We start from the raw sequence: 17,549 nt of genomic DNA, 5'->3' as shown, positions 1-17,549 counted from the left end.
CAGCGTGCTCAGCAGAAGGTGGCACATGACGCTCGGGCAACTGATCTTCCTGCCCTGGCGCCTGGAGACAACGTTCGCATACACCTACCAGAGGGTGGCTGGTCGGCAACCGCCGAGGTTCTCCGCCGCGTGGCTCCCCGCTCGTTCCTGGTTCGCATGCCTGATGGCTCCACTCGCCGACGTAATCGGCGGGCCTTTCATCTGGTTCCGCGCTCGCTACGAGATCATGCACCGGTGCCACGCCCTCCTGTTGTCCCTGATGTCGACTTTGTTGAGCTTCCTGCCACTCTGCCTATTCCTCTCTCGCCCGTGGCCAGGCCCATTCCTCAGCCGGTGGATCCTGACCCACCCTTGAGGCGGTCAACCCGAATTCGTCGCCCACCTGATAGACTTGACTTATGAGCCTGTTAGCACATTGGACTCACTGAATTGTTTTACAGACTGTTAACGTGTTTCTTTCTTGTCGTTCCAGAAGTTCTCTCTCCTTGTTTGCTGATTGCATTTGTTCTGTTATTGGTACAACCTCGTTGCTCTGTTGCACCTGACACCTTCCTCTGTATATAGTTTAGCCTCATGTACATGTTGTAAATATTGCACACACATACTCAGATGCACTCAGTACACACTAATATTTATTAGCATGTAGGCACATATCCTTGTGAAAAGGGGGGATGTCATGATATCCAGATTAGCATATCATGGTGCAATCACACACACACATTGATGGACAGGCAGTTGGACCAACCAGCACACACATAACATCGCATCCAATCACCAGTGAGAGCACACGCACTATAAAACAGGGAACACCACAGTTCCCGCTCATTCTACCAGGAGATAGCTCAGAGCACAGAGCTCACAGCGTGCCACGCAGACATAGACCATGTGCTGAGTGCCTCACCAAGACAGTGATAGGACTGGGTCCACAGGTTAGCTGGTGAAGCACGAACCTCAGCCAGCAGTTAGTAGCTGTTATTGTTTAAGACAGTAAAACAGAGTTGTATCATCTACAGCCGTGTTGGATCATTTGTGCATCGGAACACCCAACACGACACCGGGCATGGCCAAAACATATGGGCATGGTTTGCCGGACTCCCTGCACATCTCGGGCACCTGTCCTCCACCCCAAAAAACGTACTCATTCTTGACGCCGTTATATGCGCCCGATGCACCACCTTAAACTGAATTAAACTGAGCCTGGCACATGATGAGGAGGAGTTCACCCTGCCCAGGGCGTCGGCCCACAGGCCCTCATCCAGCTCCTCACCCAGCTCCTCCCCCCACTTGCCCTTCAACTCCTCCACTGAGTCTTCCTCCACCTCCTGCAGCTCCTGATATATGTCCGACACCTTCCACTCCCCTACCCAGATGCCAGACACCCCCCTGTCCTGGATCCTACGCAGGGGCAGCAGCGGAAATGTCCCCACCTGTTTTCTAAGAAAGTCCCGAACCTGGAGGTACCTGAACGCATTCCCCGGGGGTAGGCCGAACCTCTCCTCCAGCGCCTGCATGCTGGGGAAAGTCCCGTCTATAAACAGGTCCCCCATCCTCCTAATACCTGCCCTCTACCAGCCTTGGTATCCCCCATCCAACCTACCCGGAGCAAATCTGTGGTTATTCCGTATCGGGGTCCACACTGAGGCCCCCTCCTCTCCCCTGTGTCTCCTCCACTGCCCCCAGATCCTCAGTCCCGCCGTCACCACCGGACTAGTGGTGTATCGCGCCGGCGAGAATGGCAGCGGAGCCGTAACAAGTGCCCCAAGACTGGTGCCTCTACACGACGCCGCCTCCAACCGACCCCACGCCGCCCCCTCCTCCATCATCCATTTCCTGATCATGGCTACATTGGCCGCCCCAGTAATCACTGCAGATGTTCAGCAACAGCTTGGCATCCACGCTCAGGAGCGATATCGGCCTGTAGGACCCACACTGAAGCGGATCCTCCTCCTTCTTCAGGATAAGCAAGATCAATGCCTGTGACATTGTCGGAGGGAGGGTCCCTTTCTCCTTTGCCTCATTGAAGGTTCTCATCAGGAGCGGGCTCAACAGCTCCGAGAACTTCTTATAAAATTCTACAGGGAAGCCGTCCGGGCCCGGGGCCTTGCCCGTCTGCATGCCTGCCAGCCCCCTGACTACCTCCTCCAACCCAATCGGGGCCCCCAGCCCCTGCACCCGCTCTGCCTCCACCCTTGGGAACCTCAACCGGTCCATGAACCGCCTCATCCCTTCCCCCTCCCCGGGGGGGTTCCGACTCGTATAACCTTCCGTAGAACTCCCTGAAGATTTAATTGACCCTCTCTGGGCTCAGCACCATGTTGCCTCCCCTATCCCGCACTCCCCCAATCTCTCTGGCCGCCTCCCTCCTGCGCAGCTGGTGCGCCAGCATCCTACTCGCCTTCTCCCCATACTCATAATCTGCCTCCTTCGCTTTCCTCAGCTGCGCCTCCGCCTTCCCCGTGGACAGCAGGTCAAACTCCGCCTGTAATTTCCGGCGCTCGTTCAACAGCCCCCCCTCTGGGGCCTCCGCGTACCTCCTATCTACCCTGAGTATCTCTCCCACCAGTCTCTCCCTCTCCACCCTCTCCTTCTCTCTATGGGACCTAATGGAGATTAACTCTCCCCTAATGACCACCTTCAGAGCCTCCCAAACCACTGCCACCGTCACCTCTCCTGTGTCATTCGCTCCCACATAATTCTCAATACTCCTCCTTATCCGCCCGCACACCTCTTCGTCCGCCAGCAGCCCCACATCCAGTCACCAGAGAGGGCGCTGACCCCGTTCCGCCCCCAGTTACAGGTCCACCCAGTGCGGGGCATGGTCCGAGACCGCAATGGCCGAGTATTCGACCCCCTCCATCCTCGGGATTAACGCCCTATTCAACACAAAGTCTATTCGCGAATAGACTCTATGGACATGGGAGAAAAAGAAAAACTCCTTCATCCTTGGCCGCGTAAACCTCCAGGGGTCCACTCCCCCCATCTGGCCCATGAACTCCCACAAGGCCCTGGCCGCCGCTGGCCTCTTTCCCATTCTGGACTTGGAATGATCCAAGCTCAGATCCAAGACCGTATTAAAGTCCCCTCCCATAATCAGGTGACTTATCTCCAAGTCCGGGATCCTACCCAACACGCGCCTCATAAAATCTGCATCGTCCCAGTTTGGGGCATATACATTCACTAACACCATCCGGGCCCCCTGCAGCTTGCCACTCACCATTATATACCTGCCCCCCTTGTCCGCCACAATGCTCCCCACCTCAAATGCCACTCGTTTACTGACCAAAATTGCTACCCCTCTGGTCTTTGAGTCTAACCCAGAGTGAAATACCTGTCCCACCCATCCTTTCCTCAGCCTCGTCTGGTCCGTGAGCCTAAGTGTGTCTCTTGCAACATGGCCACGTCCGCCTTCAACCCCTTCAAATGCGAGAACCCGCGGGACCGCTTGACCGGCCCATTCAGGCCCCTCACGTTCCACGTGATCAGCCTGGTCGGGGGGGTAACCACCCCGCCATCCTGCCGACTAGCCATCTCCCTTTTTTGGCCAACCGCGTGCCCCCGCCTCCCTCCTCCAGCTCTCCCCCCGGCGGCCCCCTCACCCGACTCTCCACCCATACCCCTCACCTGGCTCCTCTTCAGTCAGCAAAGCAGCTCCCCTTCACCACGCCCCCCCCCCAAACCCCCCGCCCCCCCGGCCAAGCATCCGCTTAGCTCTGGTTTCCCCCCCCCATTGTGCTCCCGTGAGTCAGCTCACCCATGCTGACCCCGGCCGCTCCCGCCTCTATATGCCAACCCTTAACTTGTTGCCTCCTTCGGGCCGCCCTCCCCCCCTTCCCCCGCAGAGTAGAGGGGCAAGCGCCATCTGGGACCTCCCCGTGCGCCGGACAGCCCGTCCCGGGCGTTTCCCACCCCCTAGCACTGCACACCTGGAAAACAAAACACCTGGAAAACAAGCAAAACAAACAACAAAGCCCTCAACCAAACTAGGGCAGACTTGCCCATAAACTTATGCTTTACCCGCCGTCCTCCCCTCGGTCCCTCCCCACCCGCACATTTCACCCCCATACAGCAGCCCCTTAGTTCAGGTCCAGCTCCTCCTGCCTGATGAACGACCACGCCTCGTCTGGGGTATCAAAATAGTGGTGCCTGTCCTGGTATGTTACCTACAGTCTCGCCGGGTGCAGGAGCCCAAACTTCGCCCCTTTACAGTGGAGGACCGCCTTCGCCCGGTTAAAACCTGCACGTCTCCTCGCCAGCTCAGCTCCCAGGTCCTGGTAAATTCGGATCTCACCATTCTCCCACTTACTGCTCCGTTCTTTCTTCGCCCACCGCGGGACTCGCTCCCGGTCTGCCAAGCGCTGAAACTGTATCACTATCGCCCTCAGTGGCTCGTTTACCCTCGGCTTTCTAGCGAGAACCCTGTGCGGCCCATCCAGCTCCAAGGGCCGCGGGAAGGCCCCCGCGCCCATCAGCGTCCCCAACATTGTGGCCACGTACGTGCTTGCGTCCGCCCCCTCCGCTCCTTCAGGAAGGCCCAGGATCGGCAGATTGTGGCTCCGAGACCTGCACTCAAGGTCATCCAGCCTCTCCTGCCATCTCTTATGGAGCGCCTCGTGCGCCTCCACTTTCACCGCCAGGCCCAGGATCTCGCCCTCGTTCTCCTCCACCTTCCTCCTCACCTCCTTGATCTCCTTCTCCTACGCCTTCTGGGTCACCACAATTCTCTCCATGGAGGCCAGCATCTCCGCTTTCAGCTCCATGAAGCAGTTTTTCAGGAGCTCCTACTGTTCTCTGGCCCCCTGGGCCCACACCTCCCGATCCTCCCTGGCCGCCATTTTGTCCTCCCGGACCTTCTCGACCTTCTTCCCCGGGGTCGCGTGTCTGCCGGCTCCACTCCTGATCCTCTGCATCCACCAGCGGGGGGGGGGGGGGCTCTCCCACGTCTGTTCCCAAGCTGGTCCCTCCTGTTAACTGTCGCCACCGCTCCTTTTAGCGGCCCGAAACACCGATCCCGGCGGGAGCTGCCGTTCGCGTGACCTAGCAGGTCATGGCCGCTACCGGAAGTCCCAGTATCGAGCTTCTTGAGTGTTTTGTTTTTTAAAAAATGTTTTTATTCTCCATTTTCACATTTTCCTTCAAAATTTACACCCCGCCCACAAACAGTAAACGGTAACAAATACAAAACCAATCCCCTTAACAATACCAACGATCCCATCCTCCCACCACCCCAAACAACGGCCAACCTGTCAATATATGCATCCAATAAAAAAAAAACTCCCACGGTGGCAACAAAAGAACAAAGGAGAAAAAGAAAAAGGAGTCCGGGACGCCCATGGTCATCATTGACCACAATGGATACAATAGAGATAATAGGAGTCCGGGACCGCCCATGGCCACCATTGACCTATAGAGTCCACTCCCCCTCCCCCCCCGCTACACTCAACGCCCTCTAACCTCTGAAAGAGGACCGTACATGATACCCAAGAGTTGTACCCCCTCCCCCACCCCCACCCCCCCCCCCCAGTCTCCAACTCCCCCCGTCCACTGCCTCTTATAAAACTGCTCCCACCAACCTCGGTTCCTTCCCCCCAACTTTCCACCCCGGCTAGACCACTCGGGCTTCTTGAGTGTTAATAGAGCTGCACTCATCCAGGCAAGTGGAGAGTATTCCATCACGCTCCTGACAGTTGTGGCCTTGTAGATGATGGACAGACTATGGCGAATCAGGAGTTGAATTACTCGCTGCGGGAATCCTAACCTCTGAATGAGTTTTATAGCCACAGAGGGCAGCACGGTGGCATAGTGGTTAGCACTGCTGCCTCACGGCGCCACGGTCCCAGGTTCGATCCCAGCTCTGGTTCACTGTCCGTGTGGAGTTTTCACATTCTCTCTGTGTTTGCGTGGATTTCGCCCCCACAACCCAAAGATGTGTAGGCTAGGTGGATTGGCCACGCTAAATTGCCCCTTAATTGGGAAAAAATTAATTGGGTACTCTAAATTTAAAAAAAAAGTTCTGTAATCACAGTGTTTACATGGCTGGTCCAGTTCAGTTTCTGGTTAATAGTGACCCCCCAGGCTGGTGATAGTGGGGGTTGTGTGGGGGGGGGGGGGGGGGTCAGCAATGGTAATGCCATTAAATATCAAGGTTGCATTCTCTCTTGTTGGAGATGGTCATTGCCGTGAACTTGTGAGGCATGAATGTTCCTTTCCATTTGTCAGCCCATGCCTGGATATTGTCCAGTCCTTGTTGGGACATGGACTGCTTCAGTATCTGAGGAGTCACAAATGTTGCTGAATATTGTACAATCATCAATGAACTTCCCCACTTCTGACTTACTGATGGAAGGAAGGTAACTGATGGAGCAGCTGAAAACGGTGGGGGTCTAGAGATTTTATTTCTATTTAATGTGTCAATCTCCTTTCAGGGCTGGCTCCGCCTGCTTTCTAATTCCAAAAGAATTTTCTGGTGTCTCTCCTCTCAACCTATATTTCCAATTATTCTGTTAATTCTCTTTATTTTGATCTATTTTCTGTTTCTTTATTTCCCAATTTGCTTTCTATTCTTCTGCTCTTTAATCTCCAGTTGGGTTTCTGCTTCATTGCCACTTTACAATCTAATTTTATGTCCATATTAAAGCCTGCACCCATTGGGGTTAGAAGATTGAGAGGCGATTTAAGTGTAACATTTTGGGTGAGATTTTCCAGCTCGTCACACTGACGGGATCGTCGATGGTGCACCGCGCCGCAGGTTTCCCACCATGGGATGGATCCAATGGGAAGTTCAATTGATGTGACGGGACCAGACGATCCGACCGCCGGCCAATGGCCGGGCGCCTCCTGCCACCAAAAAATAAGTCTCAGGGAGGCCAGAGAATCCCCCTCCACCCCCCCCCCCCGCCCCACCACCATGAGATCTGGGGGGACTTGACAGGGTGGATGGTGAAATAATTTTTCCGCTTATGGGAGAGACTCGGACTGGAAACCACAGTCCAAAGGTTAGTGAGATCCCATTTAAGATATATGAGGAGAACGTTTTCTCTCACGGGGTCGTTAGTCTGTGGAAGTCTCTTCACCAGAGAACCGGGGAGACAAAGTTATTGAATATTTTAAGGATGAATTAGAGATCTTTGATTGACAAGGGAGCCAAAGGTTATAGGGGATAGACTGGAAAATAGAGTTGAAAGTGGAGGCCATAATCGGACTGGCTATGATCTGACAGGCTGCAGGGGTGGTATAACCTTCTCCTGTTCCTAATGATGTGTTATGTACTCTGGGATAACACAGGCTGCAACTCGATGCAGCTTTGACCAAAAGATACTCCAGACTTTGAAGTAAGGTCAATGGGATTTATTGAACCATTAGCACAGTTTTCTATGAGTTTGACTCTCCTGCTAATCTTGCTATAGTAACTCAGTCTAACTAACCAGTCTGCTCTAAGCCACGTGGTGAGTGTGATGCTTCTGCTCTGCCCCTGTCCTACTGTCTAAGTGTTGCCTGTGGAAAGAGACAGAGCATGTGTGCCCTGTCCTTATATATGGGTTGTGTAATGCCCCCTTGTGGTAGTGTCACCTCTGGGTGTCTTGACTGCCCATTGGTCGTGTCCTATTCTTTGTGTTCATTAGCTGTATGTCTGCATGTCATGACGTCTCTGCTGCTCCCTCTAGTGTTTATTTAGTCGTAGTGTATTTACATTAACCCCTTGTGTATTTACAGTGATGCATATCACCACACCTAATTCATATTTGTATGTTTTGTGTTCAATGCCCAGCTATCTCTGTTTCCCAATCTGTGCTCAGCTCTCCTCCCTGCCTACTTTGTCCTTCGCTCTGTCAAATCCTCGGCTGTTCTCTTCCAATCATCTCACTGCTTTGTTTTCTCTTTTTTCCTCTCTGCTGTTTTATTTTCTCTCTAACTAGTTGTTCCCTAGCTCCCTGCTCTGTTTAGCCCCGCCTCTGTTCCTCTTTCCCCACCTTCTCCAGTCAACTTTGCTTTTCATTTCTCTCTTCTGCTACTTGGGGTCCCTTTCTGTCCCTGCCTTGTGTCTCCCCGCGGTGTGTGCACTCCAGCTGCACAGTCCTGCTCTCTCTCCCTCTCCCTCGCTCTCTGGCTCTCTCCATTCATTGGGATTTCAGTGTCAGTTTCACTGTCTCCAGAGCAGCGGGCAGTCACGTGGCACAACACAGGATGCTCGCATGGCCGGAACCGGGTTCCAGTTAAGTATCAAACTTTGCAAAACTTTCCCAAACTTTTCGAAAGTGCGCGCAGGTCGACAGTTGGGGGTGCTTGTAACACGATCTGAGTGAGTGAGTGAAGTGGGTGAGTTTTCACCCGTCTTGGAGCAGCAGATTTGATTTCGTTGCACTGGATCCAGTGGCTAAACTGGCGGTCGCTGGGGGGTTTCGATCTCTCTTGGACGCCCTGGGGTGCGATCAGTCTGTCACTGCCTGATCTAGTGCAAAGCAATTCCCCTTTCACTGTAAATAAACTGCAGCTGTACCAGAAGGGCCGTTACCTTATTTTCCAATAAGTACACATCTTCACCACAGCGTTGGCTATATTCAGCTTCCCATTCACAGACAGGTAAGCAGGGGAAGAGAATTGGAGGTCATATAGACCACCCACTCAAGACAGGGACAACATGAGAAACAGATCTTAATTTCATCTTTTGTTCAGACATTTTATAGCCTTTCAACGCCTTTAGATCAGAACTGCTGCTTCCACCTCCTTGACACACCGTGTAGGCAATGGTTCTGCAGCTATCCTTTACATCTCCGGAAAACAGTGGACAATCTCAGCAGGTCCAGCAGCATCTGTGGAGAGAGAAGGGAGCTAGTGACTGGGTGACTGTCAAAGCTGGAGAGGACTGGAAATGGGGTCAGATTTATACTGTTGTAGGGGGGCTTGGGGTGGTGGGGCTAGATAGGGGACCAGTGACAGGTGGACATTGATAAAGATGTCATGGACAGAAAGACAAAAGGAATATAATTGGAGGCGATTAAGGTTAAGTGGGATGCTGGTAGTGGCACATAAAGAGATTAGAATGTGTGAATGGCAGAACAAAGGTGAGCAATGTGTCAAAGGGCAACTAGGAACAATTGGCCCAAGTGGTGTGGGAATTGGAGAAGGGAACAATGGTGAGGGAAAAACAGGTCAATGGAAGAAATGACGATAAATTGATAGAAATAAAAGGAGAGTGAAGGTGGAGGAGAGAGTTCACTGTCCGAAGTTGTGCAACTCAATATTAAGTCCGGAAGGCTGTAACGTGCCTAATCGGAAGGTGAGGTGCTGTTCCTCCAGTTTGCGCTGGGCTTCACTGGAACATGGCAGCAGGCCAAGGATGGACATGTGGACGTGAGAGCAGGATGGCGAGTTGAAATGGCAGCGACAGGAAGGTCTGAGACCGAACTTTTGTTCTCCCTCATTCTGGCCCCCCTGACCATGTTCACTTGCTTCTAAACTGTGAAACCCTCAAGTGCAAGTCTGATGAACTGTAATCGACCTAATCCGTTAAGTCTGTGACCCTCACCATCGCATGCTGTCCGACCTACTGAGCATTTGCAGAATCTTTTTTTAAAAATATATAATTATCCTTTCCATTCTCCCCTCTTCCCTTCTGTAAGGGGCTGCCTGGCAGGTTAAGTGAGTGAGCACGAAGCTCGTAGTTGGAAGATAACATGGGAAGTGTGATGCTACTCACTTTGGACAGAAGAACAGAATTTTGAGTATTAAGTCGAGCGTCTGTTTGGAAACAAAAAGCTAAGTCAGGTTTTGCAAAGCACTCCCAATCACAGACAGGTCAATCAAAGGGTGGAGAGTCCAGCTCTGAAGTGCTTCAGCCAATGATGGGTGGTGACTAAGTGGATTCCTGATAGCATGGTCTGACCAGCACACATTTTAGTCACAAGCGGCGATTTGATAAAATGTTTTTTTTCCGTAGAGAAGATGTCATTGCCATGCACACCTCTGTCTCCAAGTGGAAGAATCAGTGTGACAAGGCGTTGCACGGCAACGCCGTTATTACTTCCAAAATTGAGTCAGGCAGTGATCCCACTCTCCGTCAATCAGGTAGGCATCATGTTAACAATGTAGCATTAAAATCTATTCAAGAAATGTGCATATTGCTGACAAGGCCAGCGTTTACTGTCCATCCCTAAATATCCTTCCAAAGGTGGCGTTGAGCAGCCTACTTGAAGACCTCAGACCACTATGTCTAAGTACACCCACAGCGCAGTTCTGGAGACAGTTCAAAGACTTTCACCCAGAGACTGAAAGTAACGGGGATATATTTCCAAGTCAGGATGATGAGTGACTTGGAAGGAAAAATGATTCCCATGCGCCTGCTGCCCTTGTCCTTCGGTAGAAGAGGTCACAGGTTTGGAAGATGCTGTTTAAGAAGCCTTGTTGAGTTGTTGCAGTGCATCTTATAGATCAACGGTTCCTAACCTTTTCCTCTGTCAAAACCATAGATCGTCATCAAAAGCTTTTGCAGACCACAAAGTACTCAAGCCGTTTAAAACATTTTTTACATAGCCTAAGGCTGACGGGAGTCAAACTTATTATCAACGCATATGAAAAACACAGCTATTTCTAATACTTTATATGATGCACACTCACAAATACATGCAGATTATATTACACAAGGATGTTTGTGAAACAATTTACATTGCCTATAATAATGTAACATCGATTGTGATACATACGAGGTACATGTAATTGTAATTTTTCCCCACGGACCACCTGCAGTACTCGCGCGGACCACCAGTAATGCACAGACCACAGGTTGGAATCTGTTATTTCCCCAGAGCATCTGTATGGTGACCTCACCGCTTAAGTGTCCAAAGGTTAGGTGGGCTTGCGGGCTGGGGGTTGAGCCTGGGTAGGGTGTTCTTTCTTGGTTGGTGCCGACTCGATGGGCTGAATGGCCTCCTTCTGCACAGTAGGGATTCTATAATCTATTATCTCTATTGTATCCATTGTGTGTCGACAGTAGAAGGAGTGAATGTTTGAAGTTGTGGCTCTGGTATCAATCACTCGGGCCGCTTTGTCTTGGATGGTGTCGAGCTTCACCTATCCAGGCTTGACTATTCCGTCTCCTCCATTACGCCTTGTGGATGGTGGACAGGTTTTGGGGAGTTGGTCAAGCAATATGTTTCCCCCCCCCTGTAAAATTCATCCCATTATGTAGTAAAACAGACTGTTAGTCTCACTCGGAATCCGCAGATGATTCAACAGGTAAGTAATTATTGTGAACATTTCAAAGAATCTTCATGATTGACCAGTGTACTCTGTCAGTATTGTACTCTCGAAACTGAACTCAGGTACACCTCGTGAGCTTTAATTTGCAAATAAACACGTTGAGGAAATTATAGGCAGTCAAGGCCACGATCTGTCTACTGAGGTGATTGAATGCTTCAGGCAAATCTACATTGCCTCCCATACATAGTTAATGAAATTCGGGTAACTCTCAGTCCAGGCCATGTGCCTTTCGCAGAGTATTTTAAAACAAAATATGATACTGAGCCACATAAGGAGATATTAGAGCAGTATTATCATAGATTATCATAGAATTTACAGTGCAGAAGGAGACCATTCGGCCCATCGAGTCCGCACCGGCTCTTGGAAAGAGCACCCTACCTAAGGTCAACACCTCCATCCTATCCCCATAACCCAGTAACCCCACCCAACACTAAGGGCAATTTTGGACACTAAGGGCAATTTATCACGGCCAATCCACCTAACCTGCACATCTTTGGACTGTGGGAGGAAACCGGAGCACCCGGAGGAAACCCGCGCACACACGGGGAGGATGTGCAGACTCCGCACAGACAGTGACCCAAGCCGGAATCGAACCTGGGACCCTGGAGCTGTGAAGCAATTGTGCTAATCACAATGCTACCATGTTAATAAGTAGATATTCACTTGCGCTGATGTAACCTTGATGGCTATGGGCCAAGTGCTGGAAATTATGGGGCTGGTTTCTTCGGTCCGCCAGCCCGTATGTTTCTCGGTGGTGCGCCGTTCGCTGGCGCCGGGATTCTCTACTCTCGCCACTTGTCAGTGGGATTTCCCATTGAAGCCACCCCACGCTGCCAGGAAACACGTGGGCTGGGGTGCACTGCCAGTGGGTAAAGAGAATCCCAACAGCAGGAAATCTCCGGCCGTGATTAATGCAGTCAGATCTTTGTTGACCGGTATAGACATGGTGAGCTGATTGGCCTCCTTCTGTGCTGTAAACATCTATGAATCCAGATCAAAGCCTTGGTGAAAGAGGTAGGTTTTACGTAGCATCTTACAAGAAGAATGGGAATAAGAGAGGCGGAGATGTTTGGGGAGGGGATTGCAGATCTGATGGCCCGGGCAGCTGAAGCCATGACCACCAATGGTGAAGCGATTAGCATCAGAAATGCTCAAGACATCAGAATTAGAGGTAGCTCGGGACAGTTGTGGTATAGGAGGAGATTACAAAGATAGGGAGGGACAAGGGCAGGGGGGGATTTGAAAATGAGGTTGGGAAGTTTAAAGTCCTGACATTGCTTAATGGAGAGCAAAATGATGTAGGTCAGTGAGCACAGTTGTGATGGGCGAATGGGATTTGGGATCCGCAGGACATAGACAACAGAGTTTTGAATGACCTCAAGTTTACAGCGGATAGAATTTGGGTGCTGGAAAGTAAAGTCCAGACATAACAGGGATGAAGGTTCAGCAGTTGTTGAGGCAGGGAAGGAGTGGGGTGATATAAAGGAGGTGGAAATAGTCGACATTAGTGATGGCGAGAATACATGGTTGAATGCTCATTTCGGGGGGAAAATATGATGGCGGCACCGTTGCCTCACAGCGCCAGGGACCCGGGTTCGATTGCGACCTTGGGCGACTATCTGTGGAGATTGCGCATTCTCCCAGTGTCTGCGTGGGCTTACTCCGGGTGCTCCGGTTTCCTCCCACAATCCAAAGATGTGCAGGTTAGGTGGATTAGTCATGCTAAATTGTCCCTTAGTTTCCAAAGGTTAGATGGGGTTACGCAGTGGGCCTAGGAAGGGTGCTCTTTCAGCGGTTTGGTGCAGACTCGACGGGCCAAGTGGCCTCCTTCTGCACTGTAGGGATTCTATGGCACCAGAATTGTGAACAGTCTGCTTCAGGTTCAGCCAGTTGCTAGGGAGAGAGTTAGTGATGATGATTAGGCAGGGGCAGAAGGTGAAGGCTTTGGGTTTCCCAATATTTGATTGGAGGAAATTTCTGTTCATCCAGTACTGGCTATGTGTGTAAAACCTGAACACTGGACCACCAAGGAATTAAGGTGAAACCATCGAAAGGAAAAGTAGTAATTTAAAACTCTGAATTGTAACATGCATCTTCATTCAAAACTTGTAAACAAATGGGAGAATTAATTCAGACTCTACCAGATTGTCAACTTAAACATTGGGCATCATCTTGTCTCAACATCAGGAGAATATTAATGAGTCCATGTATTTCAGTATTAGAAGGATTTGTGCATAAAGAATAAAATTACTTCAGGGTTACGTATCTTGTCAGTTCAAAAAAAAGTAGCTTGGTATAAGCAATATTAATGACAGACTGGTTGATCAATGTTTTCATATGGGAACTTTGGTGTGTTTGTATGGGAACTTTGATTATGTAGCAGCACATATGAATTTCAAATCTGATCATAAAAACTATTCCTTCAATACATATAAGGGAACTCAGGTCACAGGACTGATTGTGTGGTCTTATCTTATTTAAAGTGTGGACAACGTATTAATCCTCTACATCCACCGGGGGTGAAGCGCCGGACAGTCGGTCTAGAAACCTTTGCAGCTCACCACCATAATCAACAAAGGGTGTTGGTGATGCGACAGAAGGAGTATAACAGGTAACGGACAATAAGCCACAGGTCGAGGAGCAAATGTGGTTGATTATACACTTGAATTTTTAGAAGGCAAGGTTCCGCTTTGCAAGTTAAAACACAAAATTGTAGAATCATAGAATGATAACAGCACATTTGTTCTGTTTTTTCAGCTCTTTGTATGAGCAAATCATCTAATCTCCCTCATCTTTTCCCTATAGTCCTGCAAATCATTTATCTTCAAATAATTATCTGATTCCCTTTTGAAAGTCACGATTGAATCTTCGCTTTCACTTTCACACTTTCAGGCAGTGCATTCCAGATCCTAATCACTTGCTCTGATTCTCAATCTTTCTACCAATGGGAACAGTTTTTCTCCATCTTTTCTTTCCAGCTCGCTCATGAAAACCACCATCAAATCTCCTCTCAATCTTTTCTTCAGGAGGAACAGCCCCAGCTTCTCTAATGCATCCATGTTGTGAAGTCTTTCATCCCTGGCACCATTCTTTAAAAAAAAATAAAAAATTGAGAGTACTCAATTCTTCTTTTTCCAATTAAGGGACAATTTAGCGTGGCCAATCCAGCTACCCTGCAAACTCCACACAGACAGTGACTAGGGGCCGGGATCGAACCCGAGTCCTCGGCGCCGTGAGGCAGCAGTGCCAACTGGCACCATTCATGTAAATATCTTTTTGCACTCCCTCTAATGCCTTAACCGCTGTGGTAAGAAATCATGCCACAAGAGGTATAATATGCCAGTGGATAGATAACTAGCTGAAACAGTTCTGAGTTCAAACCTTTCTGAGTTGAAAGACGTTACAAATATGGTACCCGTGGTCTGTTCTGAGGATCTACTCTTTGTAAGATGTATTAATAGCTTGGGCAAGGATACTGGGAGCAAAGTTTCCAAATTTGAAGATCATGCCAATATAGTAGGAAGAATAAATAATGTTGTACAATGCAGTAAGATTTGTGAGGAACTGGAGCCTAAAAACAATTGTTGCAAACATTAATGGAATAATGTTTAACACATTCATGTGGCATTCACCTGGCTGCTATTATAATTGTGGCATCAATGCATTTATACTGAATACGTTAATGTATCTGATGAAACAGCAAGCAAGGGAATGACATAGAAACATGCTAACATTTGATCTGATTATGTTACCAGTTGTAATTCCTAGACAAAGGTTACTGGGCAACTAAGGGGCAGATACAGTTCAATAGAGGTAAATGTAAAATGCATAATATAAGATTAACAAAGTAGTAGATGGTGATTTCAGGCCACAATCTCGTAGGCTACACCAGGAACTCACCTGACAGTGCCCTCCAGCTCCTGCTGGAGTTTGCAGTCAGTGCCAGGGCATACCCTTATCACGAGCAAGCAGGCACAATGACCACTTCAGCTGCATCTCTAGTTCCTGTCTATGCCATGCACATGTAAATTATCTTTCTTGTCACAAGTAGGCTTACATAAACACTGCAATGAAGTTACTGTGAAAAGCCCCTAGTCACCACATTCCAGTGCCTGTTCGGGTACACAGAGGGAGAATTCAGAATTCTCAGCTGGTACGGGAATTGAACCCACGCTGCTGGCTTTGTTCTGCATTACAAACCAGCTGTCTAGCCCACTGAGCTAAACCAGCACTCTGGTGTTGCTCCACTTATGTAGGGAGTTTCCCAGGTCACCAATCTTGACCTTTATAAGCTTTGGCCCGCTGATCAATGAGACCAATCTCATTGGTCGCAAAATATAACCTTAACAAATTTTGTCCTTTAGGGGCCCTGATTGCATGTCCTGAGGTGTCATTGTGAAGCCCAATAACCCACCACTCACCTGACCTATCTGTCATCACATAAAAGCCAGATCCGAAGTGTGGAACACAGGAGCAAGAACTCTCGGCTCAGGGAATCACGTTGGCATCTTGGTCCCTGTCGTCCATCTTTTAAAGATGGACATGAGCTCCATTCCTTACAAGTCAATGGGGACATTTTCAGAAATGACAGAGAATGGCATAACCTTGTGAATTAAAGGGTCAGTGTTTTGTGTTAAATGAAACGTTCGCCTAACATGGTATTATTGTGAATAAGTCGACAAAGCAATCTACAACAAACTGTATTTATGTAGCATCTTTAATGTAGAAAATGTCCCGAGGAATTCAACATAATGCCAGGCTGCAGCAAAAAGAACTGGTCTATTGCCAATAGTTGCATATGTCAATGAATCTATGATGAATACTGAAACTTGTTATAAACATTGGAGAAAATGTCACGGGAAAGAAATGAAAAGGAATTGCCAGTCTGGCTGGCAAAATTCTAAAACTCATTTACGTGCTCACAGTTCGAGAAGGTACGTAATGCCATTAAATGAAACACCACAGCTCTGTTGCTAGGCTACAGTTTCTGTTTAGAAAAAAAAGGCCCTGAATGTCAACTGCCAACATGATCTTTTATAAGCTGTGGAACTTCTATTGAACAAAGATTTTTCCCGTACAGAGCCTGTGCGGTAAAATCAACTTAAATAAAAACAAACCTCTGCTTCGATCAAACATTGATGCTGATCCCAGAAAACATTGGGCGATGCCTGTTAGGCATTGCCAGTGATTGTAACTGTGATTGTTACAGTGATTGTAATCAGAGTCATCAGGCCTTTTAGTTTTATGTTCAAAATAAAAACATAAGGCATTCTCCGACCCCCCCGCCGGGTCAGAGAATCGCCGGGGGCTGGCGTGAATCTCGCCCCCGCCGGTTGCCGAAGTCTCCGGCACCGGATATTCGGCGGGGGCGGGAATCGCGCCGCGCCGGTTGGCGGGCCCCCCCGCTCGATTCTCCGGCCCGAATGGGCCGAAGTCCCGCCGATAAATTGCCTGTCCCGCCGGCGTAAATGAAACCACCTACCTTACCGGCGGGACAAGGCGGCGCGGGCGGGCTCCGGGGTCCTGGGGGGGGCGCGGAGCGATCTGGCCCAAGGGGGTGCTCCCACGGTGGCCTGGCCCGCGATCGGGGCCCACCGATCCGCGGGCGGGCCTGTGCCATGGGGGCACTCTTTTCCTTCCGCCTCCGCCACGGTCTCCACCATGGCGGAGGTGGAAGAGACTCCCTCCACTGCGCATGCGTGGGAAACTGTCAGCGGCCGCTGACGCTCCCGCGCATGCGCCGCCCGGAGATGTCATTTCCGCGCCAGCTGGCGGGGCAACAAAGGCCGTTTCCACCAGCTGGCGGGGCGGAAATTCCTCCGGCGTCGGCCTAGCCCCTCAATGTTGGGACTCGGCCCCCAAAGATGCGGAGCATTCCGCACCTTTGGGGTGGCGCGATGCTCGTCTGATTGGCGCCGTTTTGGGCGCCAGTCGGCGGACATCGCGCCGTTTCCGGAGAATTTCGTCCCAGTTGTGGGACTGTTACTTTCCACAGTATCGACCTTCTAATAGTAATGTGCAACACATGGGCAGTGGGCCCCTTGGGTTTTGTGGGGGAAAGGCCCTGTATTAGTGATACAGCAAATTAGCAAGTCTAATGGAGAAGATATAGAGTAGCCTTTAGTCCTCCGACATGCAGAATTAAAAACAAACCGTGGGATTCATAAAGTCTCTTAGAAATATATTCATGCGGGCTATTTCAATCATAATCAAATTTGGACGCACCAGGGGCGGGATTCTTCGGAAACTTCGGGAAGGAGTGGCGTGAACCACTCCAGCATTGGGCCGTCGGAGAA

The 17,549-nt window shown here is 49.9% G+C and overlaps 1 protein-coding gene across 1 annotated transcript in view; it reads left to right on the top strand.

The window, feature by feature from the left end:
* The window catches only part of LOC140388501 (uncharacterized), a 175,989-nt gene that overhangs the window by 141,632 nt on the left and 16,808 nt on the right, over positions 1–17,549 (top strand). The window contains exons 4-5 of the mRNA XM_072472796.1: positions 9,935–10,062; positions 13,737–13,864. Coding sequence (XP_072328897.1) covers positions 9,935–10,062; positions 13,737–13,864 — 256 coding nt within the window. The remainder of the gene's footprint in view (positions 1–9,934; positions 10,063–13,736; positions 13,865–17,549) is intronic.

This window comes from Scyliorhinus torazame, chromosome 13 (assembly GCF_047496885.1).
Source record: "Scyliorhinus torazame isolate Kashiwa2021f chromosome 13, sScyTor2.1, whole genome shotgun sequence".
Classification (NCBI taxonomy): domain Eukaryota; kingdom Metazoa; phylum Chordata; class Chondrichthyes; order Carcharhiniformes; family Scyliorhinidae; genus Scyliorhinus; species Scyliorhinus torazame.
The sequence above is the reverse complement of the archived record's forward strand: the minus strand, read 5'-3'. Positions and strand labels throughout refer to the sequence as shown.